The sequence below is a fragment of the Bombus vosnesenskii genome, unplaced genomic scaffold (assembly GCF_011952255.1).
Source record: "Bombus vosnesenskii isolate JDL3184/JDL3185 unplaced genomic scaffold, Bvos_JDL3184-5_v1.1 scf7180000013379, whole genome shotgun sequence".
NCBI lineage: Eukaryota > Metazoa > Arthropoda > Insecta > Hymenoptera > Apidae > Bombus > Bombus vosnesenskii.
Window position 1 is genome coordinate 710700 of NW_022883009.1, and position 22656 is coordinate 733355.

The window sequence follows — 22656 nt, forward strand, 5'->3', positions numbered from 1 at the left end:
GACGTAACCAATCATCGTAACCATTAATGGTCGCGATCGATTTTGTTTTGAGCACTGGTCACAACGACCAATATGATCGTAAATTGCAAAATCAGTTAACATAAACCGTAGGGGAACGTTAGTTATCGACAACAGACACTTACAAAGGTTTCTCATTGAAGATTGTTAGGAGAACAATCTCGCTGCTGGTGACAGCCGTGCATTCTTTGTCACATCAAGTTAAATGGTTTTTTAACTCCTGATAGTTTTGAAACAAATATAGAAATCGTTCTAAAACTTTTTATAGGATTGCACGTATTGTAGGTACTTAATTCGGAAAGTTCTATCTCACACGGAACTGTGAAGTTCTCATCTTAATTTCCTGTACAATGGAGCATTGCTCACCTCAATTACAACCAACTTGTTCGAAATTCAGCATCTTGTTCTTCTCTTTCACGTTTTACTGTACATTTCTGCAGCACAGTTATCCAGAAAATTTCTTCAGAAATTTCTCCAATCAGTTAATAATCATCGGCTTCTCGTAGTTCTTAGCGTCAAAGTTAGTTAATTTTAAATTAGGAACTTGCCAATTCATTTGAACATATTTAACTGTAACTTATTATTATTACTCTTAATAACAATAAGGTTTCTCGCAGAAATGGATCCATGCAGGCAATTATTTAACATTATACTCGCTTATCTTCCAGTTCGATCATTAATTTGACACAGAGGATGCTGAGAAAGCTGTGGTGCACTGTAATTGTTGTGATGTTCCGGTATGAGAGATTAATGGACTTGAGCGCAGAGTTGTAGAGAAAAATAGAATTCCTATATTATTATCAAGAGATACTTGATCGAAACTAAATTAAATATAATGTCACGGCAAAGGAAATAGTCAATTTAATCAAAGATTACAATAAATTGATAAAAGAAGACAGTAATTTAATAAAGAATAATTCCGTTAAGAATACATTGAATTTTGTAACTGCTAATGCCTCGCTTCTAAAAGAAATAATGTATTTTAAATCATGTGGAAAATTTTATTCTACTCCATTTTTCGCCGAAAGCAGAATGTACGCTGAGCAGCACAGCGGTCAAATGGCTTTGGCTTTCACGATAATAGCTGCAGGGGCTATTTCATCGCGATTTTTGACAGTAAAGGTATTGAAAGATACGTTAAGCACCAATAAATACAATAAGAAGAAGGTCAACTACAATAGACAGCTAAGCATCTAGCTAAAAAATGTAGAATACTTGGCACACTTTATATATGCGATTTTGCGTTAAAGTTTCCGTATTACTGGAACATTTATCTAACCTGGCCGATATTTTCTTATGGATTTAAATCATTTTGGAAAATCTCAACAAATTTGCACTCTCAATTTTGCAAAAAAAAGAAAAAAAAAAAAGAAAAAAAGAAAAAGAAAGAAAGGAAAGGAAAGCGTCATATAACAAAACTTTATTCCATATCTTCACGTGAACTCATGATCTTATCGATTTCATCGTGTTTACTACGACATCTCATATATGAGAATCTTATAAAAACTCAAAGATGTTCAATGATAGCAGAGCTATAAAAGTTTTATGTTCGCAAAGAAGATTTATTGGTTTAGAAGTATGTAGAGAAATGACAGTACGAATTTATCAGTAACGCAACAAGCACGGTCTTTGTTCGTTTTTCAACGCTTCAATTTGCAGAACGAACGGATGCGTATACTTCTTGTGGTTGCTCTCAAAGCCAAAATCACGCATACATGTTATAGACAAAACGCACAATTTTCTTCCCTTCTTTCAGAGAATATAAAGAGTGAGAAACAATAGCGACTCTGTCCCAGTCGATTTCAGTATCCATGACCTGATTACTCGTACCTCGTATTGACGTTACCTACAGTTTTCACTAACGAGTCGTTAATCGATATTAGTACCATTTTATCGTTTTAAATTCACAGCATTCGAACAAGCGGTCTACCAGCTCAAAGCTGACTCGCTTTAATCGGTACTCATTCAATAAAGATTTATTGCTACGTTAAATCCTCATGCACAAAGGTACATTCATTCCAAGAATTTGCGAATTCTTCGATCTTTAACAAAGAGTGAAAGGAGAATGTGTAATATTTCGAAATTTACTCGGAAGCGTATTTACATAAAAACACCCGCGTTTTAATTATATCACTGATTATGGGATTTTATATTTAATTCTGAGTGCATAAATGCTTTGTCAATTGCTTGTTTTACGCGACTGTATTATTTGTAAAACAAATTTAATAATTTAGTCATTTTCAAGTAATAAAAATTAATAACAGCAAGTAGATATAAAGATGTAACAAGAAGGAGTTATGAATAATTATACACGTGGATGACTAGTATAAATATTATCTGTGTACACGAAGAAAGAGCAATTTTCCAGGGTCGCTAGCTTTATCTATTTGTGTAAATGGAAAAACGCACTCCTAAATGTCAATACACTGTATGCGTTAAAAATTGAACGTCTATGTATCGTATACACTAAAAGATGAACTCGTTGTATCCATGAAAAGCATAGAAGTGAAAAATATAAAACGCGAAACCACGAATACTACACATTTGTCGTTCTTTGGCTACGTGCAGTTGGTGAACGGTTCCACGAACAGTACTTTGTTTTTTTCTGTGACTGTTCTCCCGCCAAGAAATCAGTGTATGAGAATTTAAAATAAAACTGTGCACGTAATGATGTAAACGGCGATGAGCACGTAACAGGAAGGAGAAAGATATAGAAAGGAGGAGAAGAAGGAAAAGAAGGTAACGAAGGAAGAAAACGGTAACGTAGCGAGCAGCGCCGTCGGTGGTGGATGCGGTAGAGGTTAGAATAGCGGTGGGTCGTGACGGTGGTGGAGGCCGCCGTTATGCTGTGGGTGGGATGCGCGAAGTTGGGACTGGGGGTTGGTGGGGAACGGACAAGGAAAAGGTGGGGGCCGGGTGGCAGCGGAGGCGGCTCGTTTAGCACGCAGGATCAGCTTCAGGGAGAACCTCGCTTCGTCTCTTTTACCTCGCGCTAGCTAGTAGCTCCGCCGCATTCGTACGTGCTACCAAAGACACGCGTTCGATAGAGTTGCGTATAGATCCATAGAGATTTCCTTCCAAATCGTTTCTGTGCGTCTATTTGTTCTTTCCCCTTCGTACTTTCTTCTCTTTACTCTTTCTCCTCTTTCCTCTATTTTACCTCTCGCTTTATCCATCCGTCTCTTTCGTTTACCTTTCTTCTTTTATGCTTTTCCATTCACTCGTCTACAATTACTTCTCCCTTTTCTTCTCCCTGTAATTCTGACTTTTTTTTTTATTATTATCAATCACTTTTCCTTTCTTCTCTCTCTCTCTTTCTCTCCCTCTCTCTCTTTGTCTGTCTGTCTCTTTCTCTGGCTGTAACGACACGTAAAATCAGGAATTATGGTTCGATCGCTGTAAGTGCGATCAATTTCTGTACGTATGAGCGTACAATGTCGATGAGTCGGAAGAAAGGACAACGAATACAGACAGGAAGCGAGAGTGTTCGTTGTGTGTCCTCGACGATGATCGTCACCTAGAGAAGCGAGTACGCACGCTCGTTCACGGAGAGACAAAAATGAGGCGCGTCAGGACGTTCGTCGGAACAATCGACGCCGATGTTGTTGTCGTTAACGTACCTTCACAGACGAGTACAAAGAGAATAGAGTGAGAAAAGGGGAGAGATAAAGAGAGAAGGGGTGGGGGTGGGGGAGAGGTGGCGTCTAAGCCGCGGAGTACTACGGTTTAGGTTTGGGGTAGGGCGCGATAGTGGTATGGTTCCCGTTGACGTTCGAGTGCCAGGCTAATTGCCTTTGAGACTTGTGTAATTGTTCTTGAAATGGCGAAAAAGTGAACGAACAGGGCTAGTCCCTGGTGAAAAGAAGGGAAGAAAAGACGAAGGAACAGAGATAAAGGAAACCTCGAGTGTACTCCTAGCACTTCTGCGAACAATTTCAGCTTCGAAGAATTCAGAATGTAGAACAATTCGGACTGTCGTAGTATCTAACGAAAATAGGGATGATTCTCGGTAAATTTGAATCTTATCTTTTCTTATTTTCTTCCTTTCTTTTGTACGGGACTCCTGATCGTCGGAACGTTAGATCGGAAAGAGGAGATTGCCTGACCGCGGCTTATCGACGATGCATAACCCTCCCGTACTCTGTTTCTCCTTATTCCGTCTGCCCTCGATGTCGTCGCACATTGCCATAAATACTATTCAAATTATCGAAATAATATAATTGCCTTTTTTTAATTGGTCGTTCACAGGATGCGTGAGTGTTTCGCGTTAGCCGAGTCGTCGGTAAATTATGCGTGTACATAGAGGATAGCGGAGGGGATAGGCGAGAAGAGTGGAGACCAAGTGTCGTAGAAACTAGAATTCGGTCGTGTGTTGTGAAAAAAAAGGTGGGTGTCTTTGAAAACTGCAGGAAAAAGCTACTCTTATCGGTTCGTCGGATTCGTTATTGCATTACTCACTGGCCACAGTTTCAATTCGCGTGCACGAGTTCGCGTATTTACGTACGTACTTTACCTACTTTACCGTTTTATCGTGTTATCTCCACAAGGGTCCGAAGTATCACGAAGGAGAGAAGCCTGGAATTGCCACGAAACAGCAACAAGGTCTCGTGCATCGTAAAACTGCCTACGTAGATCGTAGCCGGTAAGATGATTCAAATTATTTCCAACGGCTTGCAAAGCAACAGACTACAAGACGAACCTACCGCTTTAACGTACGAAATATCATCGGGTGAAACGAAAGTAATTGTGTGTTCATTCTATTGTTACTTTGGTTGCTTCGCCTAACCACTATTGTTTACCCAGGAAAGATCTGTATTTTTCATTATTTTTACAAAAGTATAAATTTGACGTTAATTAATTGTATATAAGGAAAATTGAATTGTGTGTAAGGAAAACAGTATTGATATAATACACATATCCATTTTATATTATCACGTATCTATGTTTTTATATTTATTGCCTCATTAAACATTTCTGTAATGAAATATGTTAGATAGAAATTGTCACCTATTCTCGTATCTAGCAATAAAAACTGATGTTATCGTACAAGAGATGCATTCGTATTATGAATATTTTATCGTCACGCATATGTATCGTAGCTTGTTTGAGTATTTCTCTACGAAGCATGCCTTTTTAAACAATCTTTTTTTTACTATGCAGATTGTTCCATGATTATGCATAATAATACCCTTTTACTTATAAGAGGGTGGCGACGAGCCTAAAGTGTATATTTGCTCGCAAAGCCGTTGCAGTTCTAGATAGATCGATATATTACTTTGAAGAAAGTCGAGGCGTTGCTAGTTTGATTATTGTAGTATAACCGAATTCTTAGAACTGTTGTCAGATACCACGAGAGAGATGCTTTGTATACTATATGTAATAATATGTATAATATATATATAATGGTATATATAATACCATTAAACAAAATATATCAAAAACGAATTATACTTAAGTGCAAACTTAATGTAAAAGCGATTTAAAAATATTCCTTCTGTTCAGTTCAATCTCCGGTACAACTTACAGTGCTTATCCTTGACATTCCAATCAGTTTCTATGCTATGAACTTTCGATACAGATGACTATCTGTCACAAATCGATCTTGAATAATTCATCCCGGCTTCGCAGTCAGGAACTGGGTACCTCTGAAATTACCGTCGTTCAGAGTTGCTTACAAAAACAGAGGGAAGCATAAGTGACTTTGATGGTGTTTCTGATTGTTTCGTACAGATTTACGATGAAAGTTTAATTCGGTCATAAACTTGAAAAATAAAACGATTACGTTAGAATAACAAAGTATTATTAGAATCAGCTAAATTTTAACATTTTAAAATTCATCTTGAACTTTAGGCAGAATAACCAAGCTTGTTTATGTAATGAGACATATATATATATATATATATAATAACGAAAAAATATGGTCAGGTTTACGATGAAAAGATACTAAAATTAGGATAATGACTCGAGTGACTCTGTGGTAGGATTGTTTGTGTCAGCGAGAAGGTAGCATACATATAAGAATTGTTATGAATCGTTTAATTGTCTTATGAGGAAATCACGAAACGACGGGCCTTTGCTGCTCGAACTATTTAAACTTGGGTAATGTGGTAGAAGCAATAAGACGATAACGATAAGATGATATCATCCTCAGCGGCATTATATTGAACATTTCGTCAATTCGATGGCAAAGTAATCCAGACTCGTGAACACCGTTTAATATGGTTTAATATCTGATCGAAATCGAATTGCTCGCCGAGCAAGAACTCTCCGCAAGAGCAAATCTCTCCCGATTTCTCCTGCCTCGAGAAAAGTAATCGGACACGTACGATATCGAATCAACCTAGATTATGGAAACTATTACCCAAAGTAATTGCGTCAAAAATGTTTGTTTAATATGTCCGTCCACCTAACAACTAACTTCGTCAGGTGAAATTTCTGATATAGATGAAAATGTCATATTTTTAATATTTTTCAAATCAAACGAGTGCCTCGTTCAATCCAAAAATAAAATTGTTACGAAAAAGAACACCTCGTGATATTTCTTGTATAGTATAAAGATTATCATTGAGACTGGCACAGAAAGAAATCTAGCAATTATGTAATACCGACCGGATTGGAATGGCATGACCAGTTTTACGCCTTCTTTGTTTGTATCAAGCACAACGTATTCCGAAGACGGTATACTTGAATATGTATAAATGCCATCGACATCGTTTCTGCCGCTCGTGTTCTAGATCACCTTTAACGTCCCGGTGCCATGGCGTCTATTAACGTTGAATAACGTCAACTTGTGCTCGTTGGTGAAACAAGCGAATGACTTCAATTAAAACATTACTTTTATAGAATAACTACAGATAAAATTAAGCGGCCTAAAAGAATCAATTAATGATCGATTCGCTAAGAGTTTGCGTTATTGTGTTAAGAATTTATTAATAAATGTCAATTATTTCACAAACAGAATACTTTTGGTAATTGTAAAAGACAGAAAATCTGCAATGCTTCATTTTGGTCAGTTTGGTATCTCAAAGTTAATGAAATATACATGTTAAATGTAGTCTAATCATCTTTTATCTAGAAATTTGTGTCTTTAGGTATACATAGAATCTTTCGTTTAAATATATAATGATCTATATACGTGTACATTCTAATACAAAATTGGTGAAAGGAACGTTGCTACGCGATTCAAAGTAATCTTAAAACATAAACCTGTTTTAACAAAGCGGATTCTTTGGTATTTAGATTGTGATTGATAGCAAGTACAGAATATGTATGTTTGTTCAGGAAAGACGTTTACTCTGGCGAAAAATCTTTTTATATTACCATGAAGTACCACGCGTTCTAAAGTTAGTCGATGTTCTCAAAGTCAAATCATAAGTCGCCTTTACAAAAATAGGTCGAATATAAGGGAGGATAACACCTATATGCGATCAAAAGCTGAACATTGTGCGCGATGTTGAACTAACGGCCACCCATTCATCGACATTTCTCGTCCTTTCTTGACATTTTCAGACCTTCTAAGAATGTTATGGAAATCTCGGTTGCCTTTCTTGAAAAGCAGCTCTACTTATCCATTACAACCAGTATTCAACGAATCGTGTGTTATACGAAATTATTCAGTTCATTAATGGTTCGAAATTTTGGGAGAGACAGTTATTTTCAAATCAAAAAAAAACTCACGATCACGAGTTCAGTTCTTATATTTTATGGTCCTATGTTTACATTTTTTCTTCTTATCTTTGCTCATAGAATAAAGAAGCCTAGTTTGACGGAAGAAAACTGGAACAGTTTATATATTGTAATATTGTTTTTGTTTTCATGTACTTTTATTTCCCATGTGAAAAACATTTTCTCATATTTGAACTTTAAAATTCCTTCCTTTTACCGAGAAAATGAAACATTGAAATTCTTTCTTATCTGTCTTTTTCACTCGATTTCCTTCTCAATTCCAGTCCTTTCATACTTTCTGAAAAGCTGCGCATTCGTGGATTCATTCACATACTTTTTTTCGATTCGGTAAAGAGTGATTCCTGCAGAAATATTCTTATTCTTGCAGAAATAACAAGTATCGAGCAATTAAATTTTCTTTTTTAAAGGGTTTAATATCTGTTACTGTCTTCATATTTATTATCCATCAACAGAAACAAGATCACAAATAAATGGCGAAATTAGTCATTCTATTTGACCTGCATATGTTCGAGCATACATGTACGGCTATACCGCTGAAAGGGTTAAACGTGACGTGAAAAATATGCGACCGCGGAACATGCTGGCAAAACCGCGTCACTGTCTGCAAACAGCACTGCTATACTACTTGTAACAAGGACCTATCTACGAACTCGGTGCATGTACCGAAGAGGTTTCTCCATTCTGACTCCAAATTGGCCATTATGCCAATTATGCGGTTAAAAAGTATCACGCGCGCGGAAAAAAATGCGGGCATATGGAAAGCGTATAAACATCCCTTCTTTTTTTGTCGTTAACAAACGATTTACATATTACAAATGATAGAGGCTGTATGGCGATAAAGGTTCCGCTGATAGAGAAATCTACTACACGATTTCAATTCTGTTAACTCTCTGATACTAGAAATCTGTTTGTTTTCTAAAAGAAAATTATCAGCGAGTATTTTTACTTTCCTAATCTTTTTTTTAAATCGACGTTTAATGTCACAAGTCACATGTACACGACAACGAAGATTGTATTAAACAGAGCTCTCTGCGTAATTTTCATTTTGTTAATTCCTAAAAATGTACGTTTGCATAAACAACCGTGCTATAGTAATTATTCGAAATAAATAGAAACGAGACTCAACTACTTTGAGTTAGGAGACACGAAATTGTTACGTACTGCGAAATAGACTGAGCGCGAGATAATTTATGTATTACACATAGATTTGTATTTCTTTGACAATTTTACGGGCTTCTATGATTACTTACCGAGGCGTTTGCGTGTTAAATCTCTGCTCGCACTTACAGTCACTTGATGTTTTTCCGCACCAAGGCTTCCCAGGTGTTTAGAAAAAAGCATATGCAGCTCGTAATGAGATTCGTAATTGCACTCTCCTAGAAAGCTAGTGCGTGTATCCAATTTTCGTTAATAATTGCGCGAACGTCATAAAGTACATAACAAACAAAATCGCCGGAAATTCAGACAGAAATATCGTTCCATTGACAAAGCACTTTTGTTAAACCTCTGAAATTTTAACCAGATTTAATGCGATATAATTTAGAACTTTTTATTGATTTTTTAACCTTGATTTATGCTCTATTAGTTTAATTGTATTTAATCCGGCAATTGTTCGTATCTCACTTTTTGAAAGTAGGTGGACAGAATTGAAACAACTAAAAGCTGTGTCTTTCTGGAAACATCAGATTCATAAATCTGGAGCTTGCGTACGTGCAGTGAATGAAATACTGTCCGAAAGAGAAAGCGATTGAAACTATCAAATAAATGTTTCTACAAGCAAAGTTTTGAGTTATTTTTAACCAGCTGGTTAAATGTCTAGTTCCTATACCGTATATACTACCTGTATTCAGTCGTAAATGAAAAATCTAAATAAACGTATAACATTACGAGGAACTATTTTAACAATTCATAGAAAATTATTTGAAGCATTGAGAGCAACGGGGTTAGTTTGCTCTTAACAGCTCATTTTATTACGTAGCTAATCAAAAATATTAATGTTTATGAAATATAAAGCGTTACAATATAAACATAAAATATGTGACAAATTTTTTATTATTTTTTTTATTTATTTCATACTAGAACAATTTAACTGTCTTGTGTGCTTCATAATTATACTGTAACATTTCACATTTCAAAAACTTTAGTTAGCCTAGTGCTACATTCTGGTTGGAAACTTATTGGGACAATATGTATACTGAAAACTTGGTGAAAATTGACAGCTCGAAGTAATATTGGCAGATATGACTTCGTGGGATTTTTATACTTTTTACGAGACACTCGAGGGTAAAACGGGGGTTATATAACGAAAAAGGGACGGGAGGAAGGGAAAGTCCCAAGAGAAACATTTGAGGAGGAACCATCCGATTCTGAGGAAATTCATGAACGTTGAGTTGACGACCCTAGTGAATGAAAACTATAAACAATACTATGAATATTACAAACGGTGATACATATCTACCAAATATGTTCTTGTAAATATTATATGATTGCAAAGGATAACCAAATTGATAATCAAACTGTCACCGTTTACTACTTTCTCAAAAATCATATCAATCAAGTAATGATTCAACAGATTCGATATCTTTTAACACTTGTAAAACAAATTTATAATTATCACAATTAATATTCTTAATTGAGCCAATGAAATTTACATCACTATAGCTTAGAGTTTTTCATGCGCTACACTGGAAAGATTCAAAACATTTTATATATTCGTATAAATATTTAAATTTATATTGTACATAGAAAAATATCACAAGAAGCTAGCCGTGTATTTTTTAGCACTAGATAGAATTCCACACGGAATCTGAGTTTCAGCCTGTATTATATAGAGTAAAGAGTATAGCCAGTGACGAAAATGGTTGCGTTCGCATTTGTACGAGTACACAAGAAAGAAAATACGGTATCGCGGACGTGTTGACATACTCATCAAAACCGTGAAAGGGTCGGAAGCTTGCGGATAAGCAATCTACAGGGAGTGTGTATCTACAAAAGGATCCGGGACACGTCTACATGGTGATTTTGTAAGATTTGAAACAACCGTTTCGAAGCTCGAAGATTTTCCAGAACGAGCTCCGGGATCTTTTATCGGAAAAAATTGTGATCAGTAAAATCTTATAGTTTGCGAGAACTAGTCTTGTTACCAACTTTAAATCCCACTTGGACCAACGAAAACGAGTAGAACGAGGCGTCGAAAGTTGCTATTACGTCTCACGAACGGCAGATTACATTTCTAATTTTAGAAAACATCTCGTCACATAATAGTTTTCGTCCAGAAAAATATCTTCAGTGTCCAATTTTCAATATTTTTAGAATCCAAGCATGGGTAATGTCTATAAAAAAACAGTTTTAGCCAGACTATGAAATCTATTTTCGTTAATTTTCAAAACATAAAAGTACTATTTTATACTTATTTCGAGTTGGAAAATAAGAGTGTAGTAGCACAGAAAGAAATCACAGCAACTTTCTGGATCATCTGACAGAGCAGTACAAAACCAAGTGCTCTTACATAAACAAGTGATAATTAAAGCGGTATATCACGATACTTTCATTAAAATACGTATTATATCCTAACAAAGGGAAACTTTAGTGTTCTATACCGAGAATCTTAATGCACATAGACGCTATATTGCAATGAGAGGAGGTGGTGCTCTCCCTCTCGCAATTGTTCGTGGCTCACTTCATTTCCTTATTCGCTCATCACTCTTTCTCTTTCCTTTTTTCTTTTTTCTCACTTTCACAGTTTCTCACCGCGAAAATTTAATAGAACAATGACTAACGAATCTCGCTATTTATGCCTCGATCTATTATTATATAACGCGTAATATAGCCCCCTTTTCTTTCTACACACTATTGGTAACGTTCGTACATTTGTGCAATCGTTGAACGTATCTAGAAAAGTCTTCTTCTGAAATACCATTTACAATCGTTAGTTTATACTGCTGTATGCACCAATACGACGAGTGGCTTTTGTTACACGATAATGCCTTTCTTACACCTCAATGGTTGTCTCTTCATTTTTGGTTTGCAAATCGATTACTGCCATCGACCATCGGTTTCCTCTTTCGAACTTATGTATAAATGTAGTCATGGAAAGAACTCGTTTTGAGGACGCGAAATTAAATAATAGCATAATGTATATAGTATATACCCTAAACAGTGAACAGTAAATTTTTCTCTATATGGCAACAGTCTGAGGACTTTTTGAGTGCACTGTATAATCCTATATAAAATAACGAGAGATGCATTAACTTGTATAATAAGGTCGTTCGTTTTTCACAAAGAAGGCTTTTAAATTTAAATTGGTAATAGAATCGCATTCATTTTTTGACATGGTTCGGAGGGGTAGGTACTCTACGAAGTTCACAGAAATATTAAAAAAGAATGCCATTGACAATTATTAAGAGATAGCAAATTAACTAATTGTTAACTAAGTAGATCTGGTATAAAAATAACGATCCTTATCGCTCTTAAAGGAATTGAAACAAACTTATCATACAACCTAATGTGAACTTGTCTGCATCGCGATGTTTTTTATTTGATACGTAGTTTATCGGAACGTTTTTCAGATGAATATTTTACAGTTTCCCACATGTCAAATCAAATTCGAATACACGTTCGATAAACACGTCCGCCCTATTTTTCAGTGGCTGTATCGATCTCGTCACCACTATCGATGAAACACAGAGTTCCGATAGCAAACTAACGAGTTTATTTTTAACGTAGTTGAAGAAGAACCTGCAGAGCGGCCGTGTGCATGCACTGTACCGGTAAATTATAGCGACTCCCGATGACTCTTAATTGGTTGAAACAAGTCGGTTTTGCGGTCGATCGATCGAAGGATACGATAAAACGATTCGGCTTGGAGTTTCCTAAGTAAAAACAATCGAGTTGTATCTTGTTTTATTTCTTCTTTTCCAGGTCGTTTAGTATCGTAAAAATAGCAAATTTTTTATTCCGAAGAATGAAAAATAACAAAAGCCAAGTATGTAGACACGATGCAGCGTGGCTCCTGCTCCGCTGCTTTCCTTTTAAAACTTTTCTGAAGCGTTGCACTCTTATTGTAGAAACTTCTCAACTTGACATCAACAAAATCCGTTGTTCATTCGTTTCTTTTACAAGGATGAATTAAAGAATTAAATTGCAGAGTTACACTGCCGAGAAATTGGTGCTTCCGACTCGGAGGAAATTGGAATATCTCGAAAGCTTCGCTTAAAAAACTTCTGCTATGAACAGATATACTTTTTGCACGTTAAAAGGGAAGCAATCGAGTTTGGTGGTAAAGTAATTTCACGTGTCGGTATAAAAGCATTCGAATCTATCCATCTGTGACTGTTGTCCTATATACAGAATTAAAAGTAGAACAATCCTATCAAATTGAAAACAAATTTGGCAACCAGATAAAATAAGATAAATAAAGTAAAAAGATGTCCTATTTTGAGTATAGTTTCCAATGCTGGTTACCTCGTACTATTATTTATTAAATTCGAAACTACGAAAAAACAAAATTTTATTTATACAAAATTTTATAGAGAAACAGATGAATATAGAAATTCAAGGAAGGCATTAAACTGTTTTTGTAGGTATTGATCCATAAATTTGTACCGTTAAATCGAGTGCAGTTCGATTGACCATAACGCGAAGCGAAGATTTCTATTAAACTGCGGGAAGTTTTTTATTTTCATACGGCAGCTTATCGATTACCGTTCAGCTTTGTTATCTACATGTGAATAGACCCAGGAAATGGGAATGGCGATACATGCTTCCCTGTAAAATAACGTGCAACTTGTCGAGTATGCCAATTTCTACATTGTTTCTCTCTTTACTGGCACAAAGAAAGCTGTTTAATTACTTCAAAATCTTGGGCAAATAATTTGTAAAATTTCCTGTATAACGAGAATACAGACAGATGGCAAAACGCAGATATAAGTTACTAAATGTTCTATTCTCTAAGCTAGAGAAGTCTTTTAGACTAGAACTCATCGATCACAACAAATTTTTATCAAAATGCCCGCTAAGATATAACATTTAACTTGAAACGTAACTTTTTGGGCGTGAAACTTGGTTAAGGATCGTAGAAACAATGTTCTTCAAAAACATCACCAAAAGAAGAAAACGTAACGAATGCTTCAATTCGATATCTTTATATTTTTAGAAATTCCAATAAAATACTCTAGAAGTTCGTTTTAAATAGCTTAACGTATCGGAAAATAGAAGCATAACTTCCTGTGAAGTATTTAGCTGTGAATATCCAGCTGTGGTATGCCACTCAAAAGTCATAGTGGGTTTACGCTGGGTTAAAGGTCGAGAGTTAAGAAAGTTATCTGTTCATCCATTGAGTTAGGAAACCAGAGGCCAAAGTAGAGTATGTCTCCAATCCAACGAGTATGTCTTCAATGCTATCCGATGTGACTTCCCACGATAGACCATGTTAGTGCAACGGTGGACATATCCATGATATGTCTGTTTATAATATCTAGTGCTTCACTGGAGCTACTGCTTGTATTGTAAGCGGTAGAAATTCATGTGACAAGACCCAATGTCGACGATACGTGTACTGACTATCAATGACTATTCTAGGTCTGATATTAATACATAATTTTATGATTTTTGTGGACGCCCGTAATACTAATTTGCCAGAAGTTTACATATATAAAGGATTTGTCTAAAGGATCGTTATTTACGCGTAGTTTATCATTTTGATTGTGTATTAGGGATCTTCTAAAAATATTAAAATGTTTCGTATCAAATAATGTTATCGTAAAGTTGTTATCGTTATCCATCATCTACTTGAACGATACTGCTCTTTTTTTTAACGTAATCGCTCAATATCTCAGTCTTTTCGTATTTTTATACTTTTTCTTTTTCCTTCGATATCAAATATCATCCACGTGTTAACGGATTTGATGGTATCTGGATTTAAGGCTACAGATATCTACATGTATATTGATTGCAGTTGCTGCGCGTCTGCGTGCGCCGGCCAATGCAGATCGCTGTCGCATCATTTCCTTTCCAGCTCAATCTATCTTTCGGGGGTTGGGCAATTGCTTTAAGAGTGAAAACCGGGGCTGTCGATCCTTTAGTATTTATGACTTTCCGCATTACCACCGTTCACTGCTTTGCTACAGGTCATTTTTATCCCAAACAGCTTGGTTCCGAGAATCTACAAATTGAAAAATCAATTACCGGCAACCATAAATCAACCGTGACCTTAGCTCACAAAATTTGGCGACTCTATTTACATGTCCCTATTTATCAGTTAAAAATAATTTTAATATAAATCGCGACTGTAGTTGGTGGAACATCGTATGTAAAAGACATTTTTGTTTAAACAATTTTCTGAAATTTCTGCATTTTCTTCAAGGCATGATTGCATCCCCTAAAATCGCATTATGACCCTGAAAAAAGTAGATTTGTGTTGCGGTTGACCTACTCTACTTGCACACAAAGTTTCGTACTTTTTTCAATTTCCGGGTTTCCTAACTGTCCTGTCTGATGCTAAATAATAATGCTGAGGCAATTACCGTGTATTTGCAACGAGGTAATAAGCAATGTGTTATCACTAGACTGTGGATGTTTTTCCGTTCAAATCTACATATATTTTTGTCAAAATGATTAAGAAGATTTAACAATAATAAATAAAGGTTTCACCTAGTGAATATTATAACATGTGTTTTCCTCTGGTAACCTGATAAATTACTTGGTAAATTAACTGTAGCGCTTGAATTTATTGTACTTTTTCTGGTAATCCTATTTTCTCTTTGAAGTAGTTCCAGTTAGCAGTGGAGATTTACAAAGCGACAACAAAGACTTTGCTGCTAATTGTCTGAATTTTACATGAATCTGATACCCTACAATTCAATAATTTAACTGTAGAGAATTAAATACCGCAAAATGGACGATACCGCTGAATTTAACGTTTCTAAATGTCTGTTATAATCGTATTAATTGCAGAGGTTATTTCAACATAAATGATTTCTACCCTGAGAAAATTAGGTTTGTGTCTCTCTATTGTTCCTTCCTGGATCTTCAGAAAACTGGTGCTAATACCACTCGTGTAGCTAGATTTATGAAAGTTCTTCTGTAAGAATAAAATAATGGATGTGTATATTATACAAACTCCTAGTCCCCAATCGATGAGATTGAAGTCAAACTTCAGGAGCGTGTATTACTTACCTCAACAAGTAAAAAAGTCTTAATGAATGTGGGTCGAAATATCATTAGTTTTGCAGTTACAACAGTTTTTATCAGTGAAGTATTACTTGCGTCTGACTACAGCATATGTTCAGTTCGGTCCATTTTAACACACACTTTAGTGTGTTTCTTTGTGAAAGCACACACACGTTGGAAGATTCCTAACTGTTTTCTCATTTGCAGCCAGCAGTTTCCGATTCTTTGTCTCAATTCGCTTACCAAAGTAAGTGGTTCACTGGACATTATATTTTTAAAATGTTCCCACAGATAAAAGTTTAGGAATTTGTACTATCGTTTATGAACCACAAAGAAAGTAACCCAGCTATTAAATTAGTTTAAAAAAAGATTCATTGAAAATAAGCGTCACTTGTTCGAAAAATAGCGTCAAAGTTCGCCATCCGAAAATATCTATAAATGACATCCTTTTTGTACGTTTTGAGGATTTTATATAAACCTACTTTATTGAATCTTATGCTCAAAATTCGCAAGTTTTCCGTGATTTATGGGACGGCAGTGTAAATCTGCTGAACATAGCAGCTATGTCATGGGCCTGACACGCCCAACCTACTTTTCACGAAGCTTAGTGTTCAAATGTTGTTTCTTACTTCTACAAAAGTAAGGAATGGTGCATAAACCATTTGTTGCCTACATTGGAGAGATAAGGGTTGCGACAAATCAAATAACGTACTTTCTAGGAAGCACAGATATGCTGCTTCTGTTAATCGATTTAGTAAAACGAGTGGCCCAAACAGTTAATCGCCGAACTTATGCTATTATAGGGTCATAGTCGAAAATGTTTTATAACATCGAAACGAACGATTAAATTACGGAATTTCTTGTAACGTTGCTTATCAGTAGTTCCTGTACGACTAGTCTCAGAGATTCATTAATATGGTCATATTCAATAGTTCCCTCGCAATAAGGATATTACTGCCCACTACTAGTCATTACAAGCTAGTATATATTAAGCTCCCAGAGGTACAACTACCAAAACCCATACACTACTCGGAATCGACAGTATATTATTGGTCAGCTAACATCCAAGACAAGGGATATACCAAAATATCTATATATCTTACAAAAAATATATTATACATCTATTTGCGCTGTAAGATATTTTTTACTATAAAAAATTTATTCATTCTTATTAATGAACAGCGTATATCGTATTCACGAATCAAATCGTATGATACGCGATCTTATAATGAATATTGCCCACTAAATTAATCTTGGGTAATTGGTTTGATCGGATGAGCGATGAACTGGTTTGATATGGAAGGTCCGATTTATCGACCATAAACTCCTCCATTCTGATGAGAATCCGAATGTGACTTACTAAATTATTCGAATTGATTTCTTGTGCGTGACTGGTTTCTTTTTGCGTTTTATTTCAGTGTTTGAATGTGAGATTCCTTGGCATATTTCGTTAGTTTTCTTTCTCTTTCTTTTTGCCTCTTATTCTGCTGATTCTCTTGCCTCTACTGCTCTTGATATCTCCTTAACATGCTTCAGATTCCCTCTCAATTTTCGTTTCTTGTCACATCCGTATGTCGCGTGTGCTGATAGACGAGAATCTTTATCTTTGTTCCTTTCATATCTTACTAGATATTGGTTTGCTTTCGAGGATTCAATGCCCCAATGAATTCTCTTTCTTGACTTTTATTTTCTTTGTACGATTTCTATATTATTGGTGTCTGAAGCATCTAACTCATTCAATAGGTACATCTTCGTCATTCGTTACTTTGCCATTAATTTTTATGCTTACGGAATTTCCTTTATGTCTATGATTATGCTGTTATGCATTCTTTTATCGATTATCTACAAACACGTGATCTGAGAATATCTACGATATGTCTATCGAACATAGAAGATATGAAAAATTCTGTGTCAGAAGTTTCATACAAAAAGCTCCTCAATTGTGAAAAATTGTTAAAATTTGAAAATATTATTAACATTAAATGTGAATCGAAGTAAACTATGTAAGATTATCATTTAAATAGAACATCACGTGCTATGTAAATGATGAGACGAAATTATATCCGAATACCTGACCCAACGTAAGGTACACGAAATTGTCATTTGAATAGAATATTACATAAAACGTGTTCAGTAACAATGTACAGTTGTCGTAATAATTTAACAATAATGGAACCATGAAAGTTCGTCTTATTAAGATCTACCTACTGGCTTGATTAACTTATTGTGTTCCTCTACTTTCCATCTACTGTTCTAATTTTACAATTTGTCGTCAAGAAATTCTCTAACATTTAGACAACCAAGATATGTATACGTATTCCCATGGAACGAAGAGACAGTGGATCGTGGAATACTTGATTTCCTTTGACACGTTTAAGCTTGTTTCTTTGGTTTACAGAGTTAAGATTGCAACGTCCATTTGACGCTTTAATCCACTTCACGATTCTCTTGGGTAGAAAATAGAGAACGAAAGACAAGAACAGCTGGAAGACAGTGAGACTCAAAGAGGACAAATAAAATTTGCCGGGAAATGTACTTAACCAATTAGTACTAACGATACTAAATTTTCAAAGAATCCAAGAGCCAAAAGCTGAGATTCTATCCCGAGAATGAAAATTGATAATATACGTGGCGAAACTAAAACCTGAAACTTGGAATTGTTAACTCCTTGCTCCATAATATCCACTCATACTCGCGACATAAAACTTTTACGACTTGAAAAGTACTCGTAGAAAATATCCTTGTCAACAAAATTTTCTTCGAAATTTTAATACGTCCGTTGTTTCTCAGATTATCACTTGTTTCTAAGTAATTTACGATCGCGTTTACTCAGCCATTCCCATTCATAAATTTTATACGCATCATTCTATAAAATTACTGTCATTATAAAGGTATATGAAACGGCATGGATAAATTCAAAAATTTTAAAAATTTGTTAAGCTTTAAAAACGTCCTTGATTTCGTTACACTTACTTAGTCTAAGACGACTGTCTTTGTGACTGAAACCAACGAAAGATTATGTCACTCGAGAATAGCGACTCGTCACGTTGATGGTAGCCAGACCGATAGGAAACAATGGGATTTCCTAACGGCTCTCTTCTCCACCGATTCGTCGATTTTCTTCTGTTCAACTATGGCGCAAACTGTGTCACTTTCCCTGCGTCCTTGTGTGCTGCTATAATACATACCAATGATACTCCCGGTATTATAAGCGCAGTAATACGGCCGTAGACGTGAATGTAATTGCCAATACGCGACGCTCTCAATGGTGACACGTTCATTGTTTACCGCTGTGATCCTTTTCTACGAATGATCGACGAACGATACGAAACATCAAGCCAGACTTGAACAATGCTTCTTTGTTGCTTTTTCAAACAAAAGCTTTTAAGCATTTGTGTTTACAAAGATTGATTGCTTTCTTATACTTTCTTCTCTGATAAATGCATACATTTTTATTGTCTTTTATGTAGATAAATATCTATAAGATGAATTATTAATTAAAAAATAGGTGGTCCATCATATCTAAGAAATTTGGATTAATAGCGTCGAATTAACTCGTCTTTATCGCCCAACAGGTTGAATAGACTCAGGGTCATTAAAAAATATCTTCTACCATCTAAAAATTCATGTCCACGACAACTATTCGATCTAGGATTTCTGTTATGGCGTAACGAAATTTTACACCAAATTTGGTTATATGTTGCTTGTTCGATTTTTATAAATTATATCAGACGTAGCTATGTGTAAGACAGGTAATTAATCTCTTAGGCAAGAGCTTAATCCAGTAAGTAGCCGAGGAAACGGGTGCAATTCAATTGACATAGATCGGTGTCGTCTTTACAGCGAGGTCTCCTGATGTGTGCGTTGTGTTAATTATGTCCTACATTTACTTCGCGTTACACGAGGCCTCATCGTTGGTCCGTCGTTGCACGAAGGACCTCCGATACGCGACGTGTTAGCGTGCCATTAAATCCTGCTAGAGTAGCGTAATCGTTATACGGTAGACATACGTATTTATGATAGATCTTCTCCTATATCTAATGAATAATAAGTATTTGTAACGAGTCTTTCCGATCTTTTTTTTTCTCATTCCCTAACTCTTTCGCAAGGACGAAACTGGTTGTTTATCGACCATTTTACCAACTAATATTTTTAACTGCTGCGTTGTGTGACGTATTCTAGTAGATCATGAGTTGTGCATGGCTAATATTTGCACGGCCATTGCTAACTAGAAGATCAGTAATTCGCAAACGTGAACATAATTTACGCGTTCAAGTCTCTTATTTATGAACAAACTGCGGATATTTATGCATTTATGATGATTTTGAATATGCGGAAATAAATAACGATCTGCACAGATGAAAAAATATCTGAAATAAAAATACGTATATTGCGATATTTTTTTTTTTTTTTTTTTTTAGTAAAAAATAAAGTATATTTTAAAATAGCGCACACTTATCTAATAGATACAAAATGAAGGTAATTCTCTGATGCCGCAGTTTATGACGCAAGCAGAAAATACACAGTTAACTGTCTGCCGGATTCTAATACCATTTTAAGATAGCCTAATTCTTAGGCAAGTCACGAGCTGCCCCAACTTCCTCTCTTCGGACGTGGAAAACGAAACTCTTTCAGCCGACGAATCAACTTGCCTTGAAGACTGCCTCTTTCTTAAAACTTTTTATTCGGATCGTGTATTGGCTACTCATTACGACATTATTTTACGTTTCTGTTCCTCTGCGGTTTTGCGCGTGCTTATGCTTTCAATGACGTTCTTTCTATATAAATACACTCATGGCAACTTCCTCTTTTTCTCTCTCGTTTACTTATTCATTTACATTGCTCCCTATTTACTCCCTAGGACACGTTTTCTATCTCTCTTCGTTTTTATGTTCCTTCTTTCTCCCTCGAGTATTTTCCAAAAGCTTTTACGACACAAGTTCGACAACGATAAAAATTCTATTATTAGTAATAATACAGAAGAAAATTACTAATTGGTAATAATAGTAGCACGCGTTATTCTTTGTTGTAGATTTCAAAATGGGTTGTTTCGGCAGCAAAGATAAGTTGAGCAAAGAGGATATGGATTTCCTTAAATCACACACAAGATACGATGAAGCAACTATAAAAGAATGGTACAAAGGATTCAAAGTAAGTGTACATTTATTTCATATTAACGTTATAGATTTATTCTTTCTACGTTTATCATTATGTATTAACGATAACAATATCATGTCCCTGTCTAATCTATACTTTAGGTTGTTACGTTTATCAACATTCTATCATGTATAATCTGTTATGCGCTCAAACATTTTACGAGCTATGAAAGTATCTATTGTTAGAAGTAAAAAACGAAGAAGAAAATATTAATAGAAACGTAAATCAATGAATCTTTGATCATTTATGCTATTGCGGCCATTATCGATCGCCAAATGAGAGCTATAGAAAGAATATGAAATATCTTTAAAGTTCGCTCTCTTAAACGGTTTATTGGGTATAAACTCGATTCTTGAAAGATTCTCTTCTTGTCCATCGAGCCAGCCCCTTGAGTATTTGCTCGAGTTTATTCAATCAGATAAAAATAAATAATCCGCATTAGTTTGGACTGAATAAGTTTTCATTGGCTTCTTCGAAAAGTGCATAGTCCTAGCCTTAATTGGACTTTAAACAAATTCTATCAATCCCGATCAAAATGTCCAATTCCTCGAAAAAGTTAATTGCTCGAAGTTTCTCGGATAGTTTAAACACTTCAAGCAAAACCCATACACGTGGTACGAACAAATTAAACTAAGCAAATTGTCCGTTACCGTTAGACATGTTTCAACCCATTCCATATACGTATACCTACCTATCTCACGCAAACTTTCTTGTTCCTCAATTGCAGTACTTGAGTTTTCCAATCGAAAATTAAATAAACGAGTTTTAGTAGTTTACATGTTCGATCCTCCTACTATTCTATCAGTAACGAGCAATTTCGTTCGAAAAGTGTAAAAGACTTTGGCCTCAGAGCTTTGTTGCATTCCCTCTCATTCTCTTCTCTTTCTCTCTTTTTCCCTCGTCCTGTAAATGCGTACGCGTACGCGTAACCACCAGGGAAAATCGGTTTTTCACACTCTATTTCCGTTTTTAGCAAAACCATCAACGTCGATATAACTGTAAAACATCGTCTAACTCAAACCATTTCACTGTTAGTGTATAATCTCTTTACAAAGAGTGAGAAACACCATTTAGTGCAAACGAATTCTGTATTTTTAAGCGACGAATTTGACTGTACCATTAGATTTGACAGAAATCTATTTGCTTGAATAACAATTACCAATTACGTTGGTTTTTCTTAGCGGATATTTTACCTATTTGTATGCAGATATACAAAAAAATTGATTTTGATTTATAAATTACCAAGTCGCAGAATATCTCTCGTACAAAGGAACCAGAAATACTTGACAGAAGATAGATCCAAAGATTATTCTACAATTATACATGTATAGCTCATACGTGTATTCGTCATATATATATATATATATATATATATATAGTAGAATCATTAAAAAGGACGATTAAAATGTTTTTTACACTAAGAGGATTTTAAAATAACTACATTGCTATGACATTTGCTTGCGTAACAAATAACACGTAAAGTGTTACTTAATTGCTCATCTCGACGCTAATTTCTAACTATATTATGCGCAAACAATTTATGTATACATTACGGAACGAATTGCGTATATAAATAAATTTCTGTACTTTTTTAAGAAAATTGCTTAAAATTAGTTATTTGACTTT

The 22656-nt window shown here is 35.3% G+C and overlaps 2 protein-coding genes across 8 annotated transcripts in view; both read left to right on the forward strand.

Moving 5' to 3' along the window:
- The window catches only part of LOC117237564 (neurocalcin homolog), a 76510-nt gene that overhangs the window by 35516 nt on the left and 18338 nt on the right, over positions 1-22656 (forward strand). The gene's annotated exons all lie outside the window — the stretch shown is intronic.
- The window catches only part of LOC117237566 (neuronal calcium sensor 2), a 64502-nt gene that overhangs the window by 35349 nt on the left and 6497 nt on the right, over positions 1-22656 (forward strand). Inside the window, exons 1-4 of one of the 7 annotated variants that reach the window (XM_033501655.1) lie at positions 2932-3066; positions 4267-4404; positions 4566-4660; positions 20906-21024. In XM_033501655.1, the coding sequence (XP_033357546.1) occupies positions 20914-21024 (111 nt within the window). In that variant the 5' untranslated portion in view covers positions 2932-3066; positions 4267-4404; positions 4566-4660; positions 20906-20913. Of the gene's footprint in view, positions 1-2931; positions 3109-3373; positions 3667-3845; positions 4028-4266; positions 4405-4565; positions 4661-20905; positions 21025-22656 lie in introns of those variants that run through there. The other 6 variants (XM_033501656.1, XM_033501660.1, XM_033501659.1 and 3 more) reach the window with 6 other exon arrangements.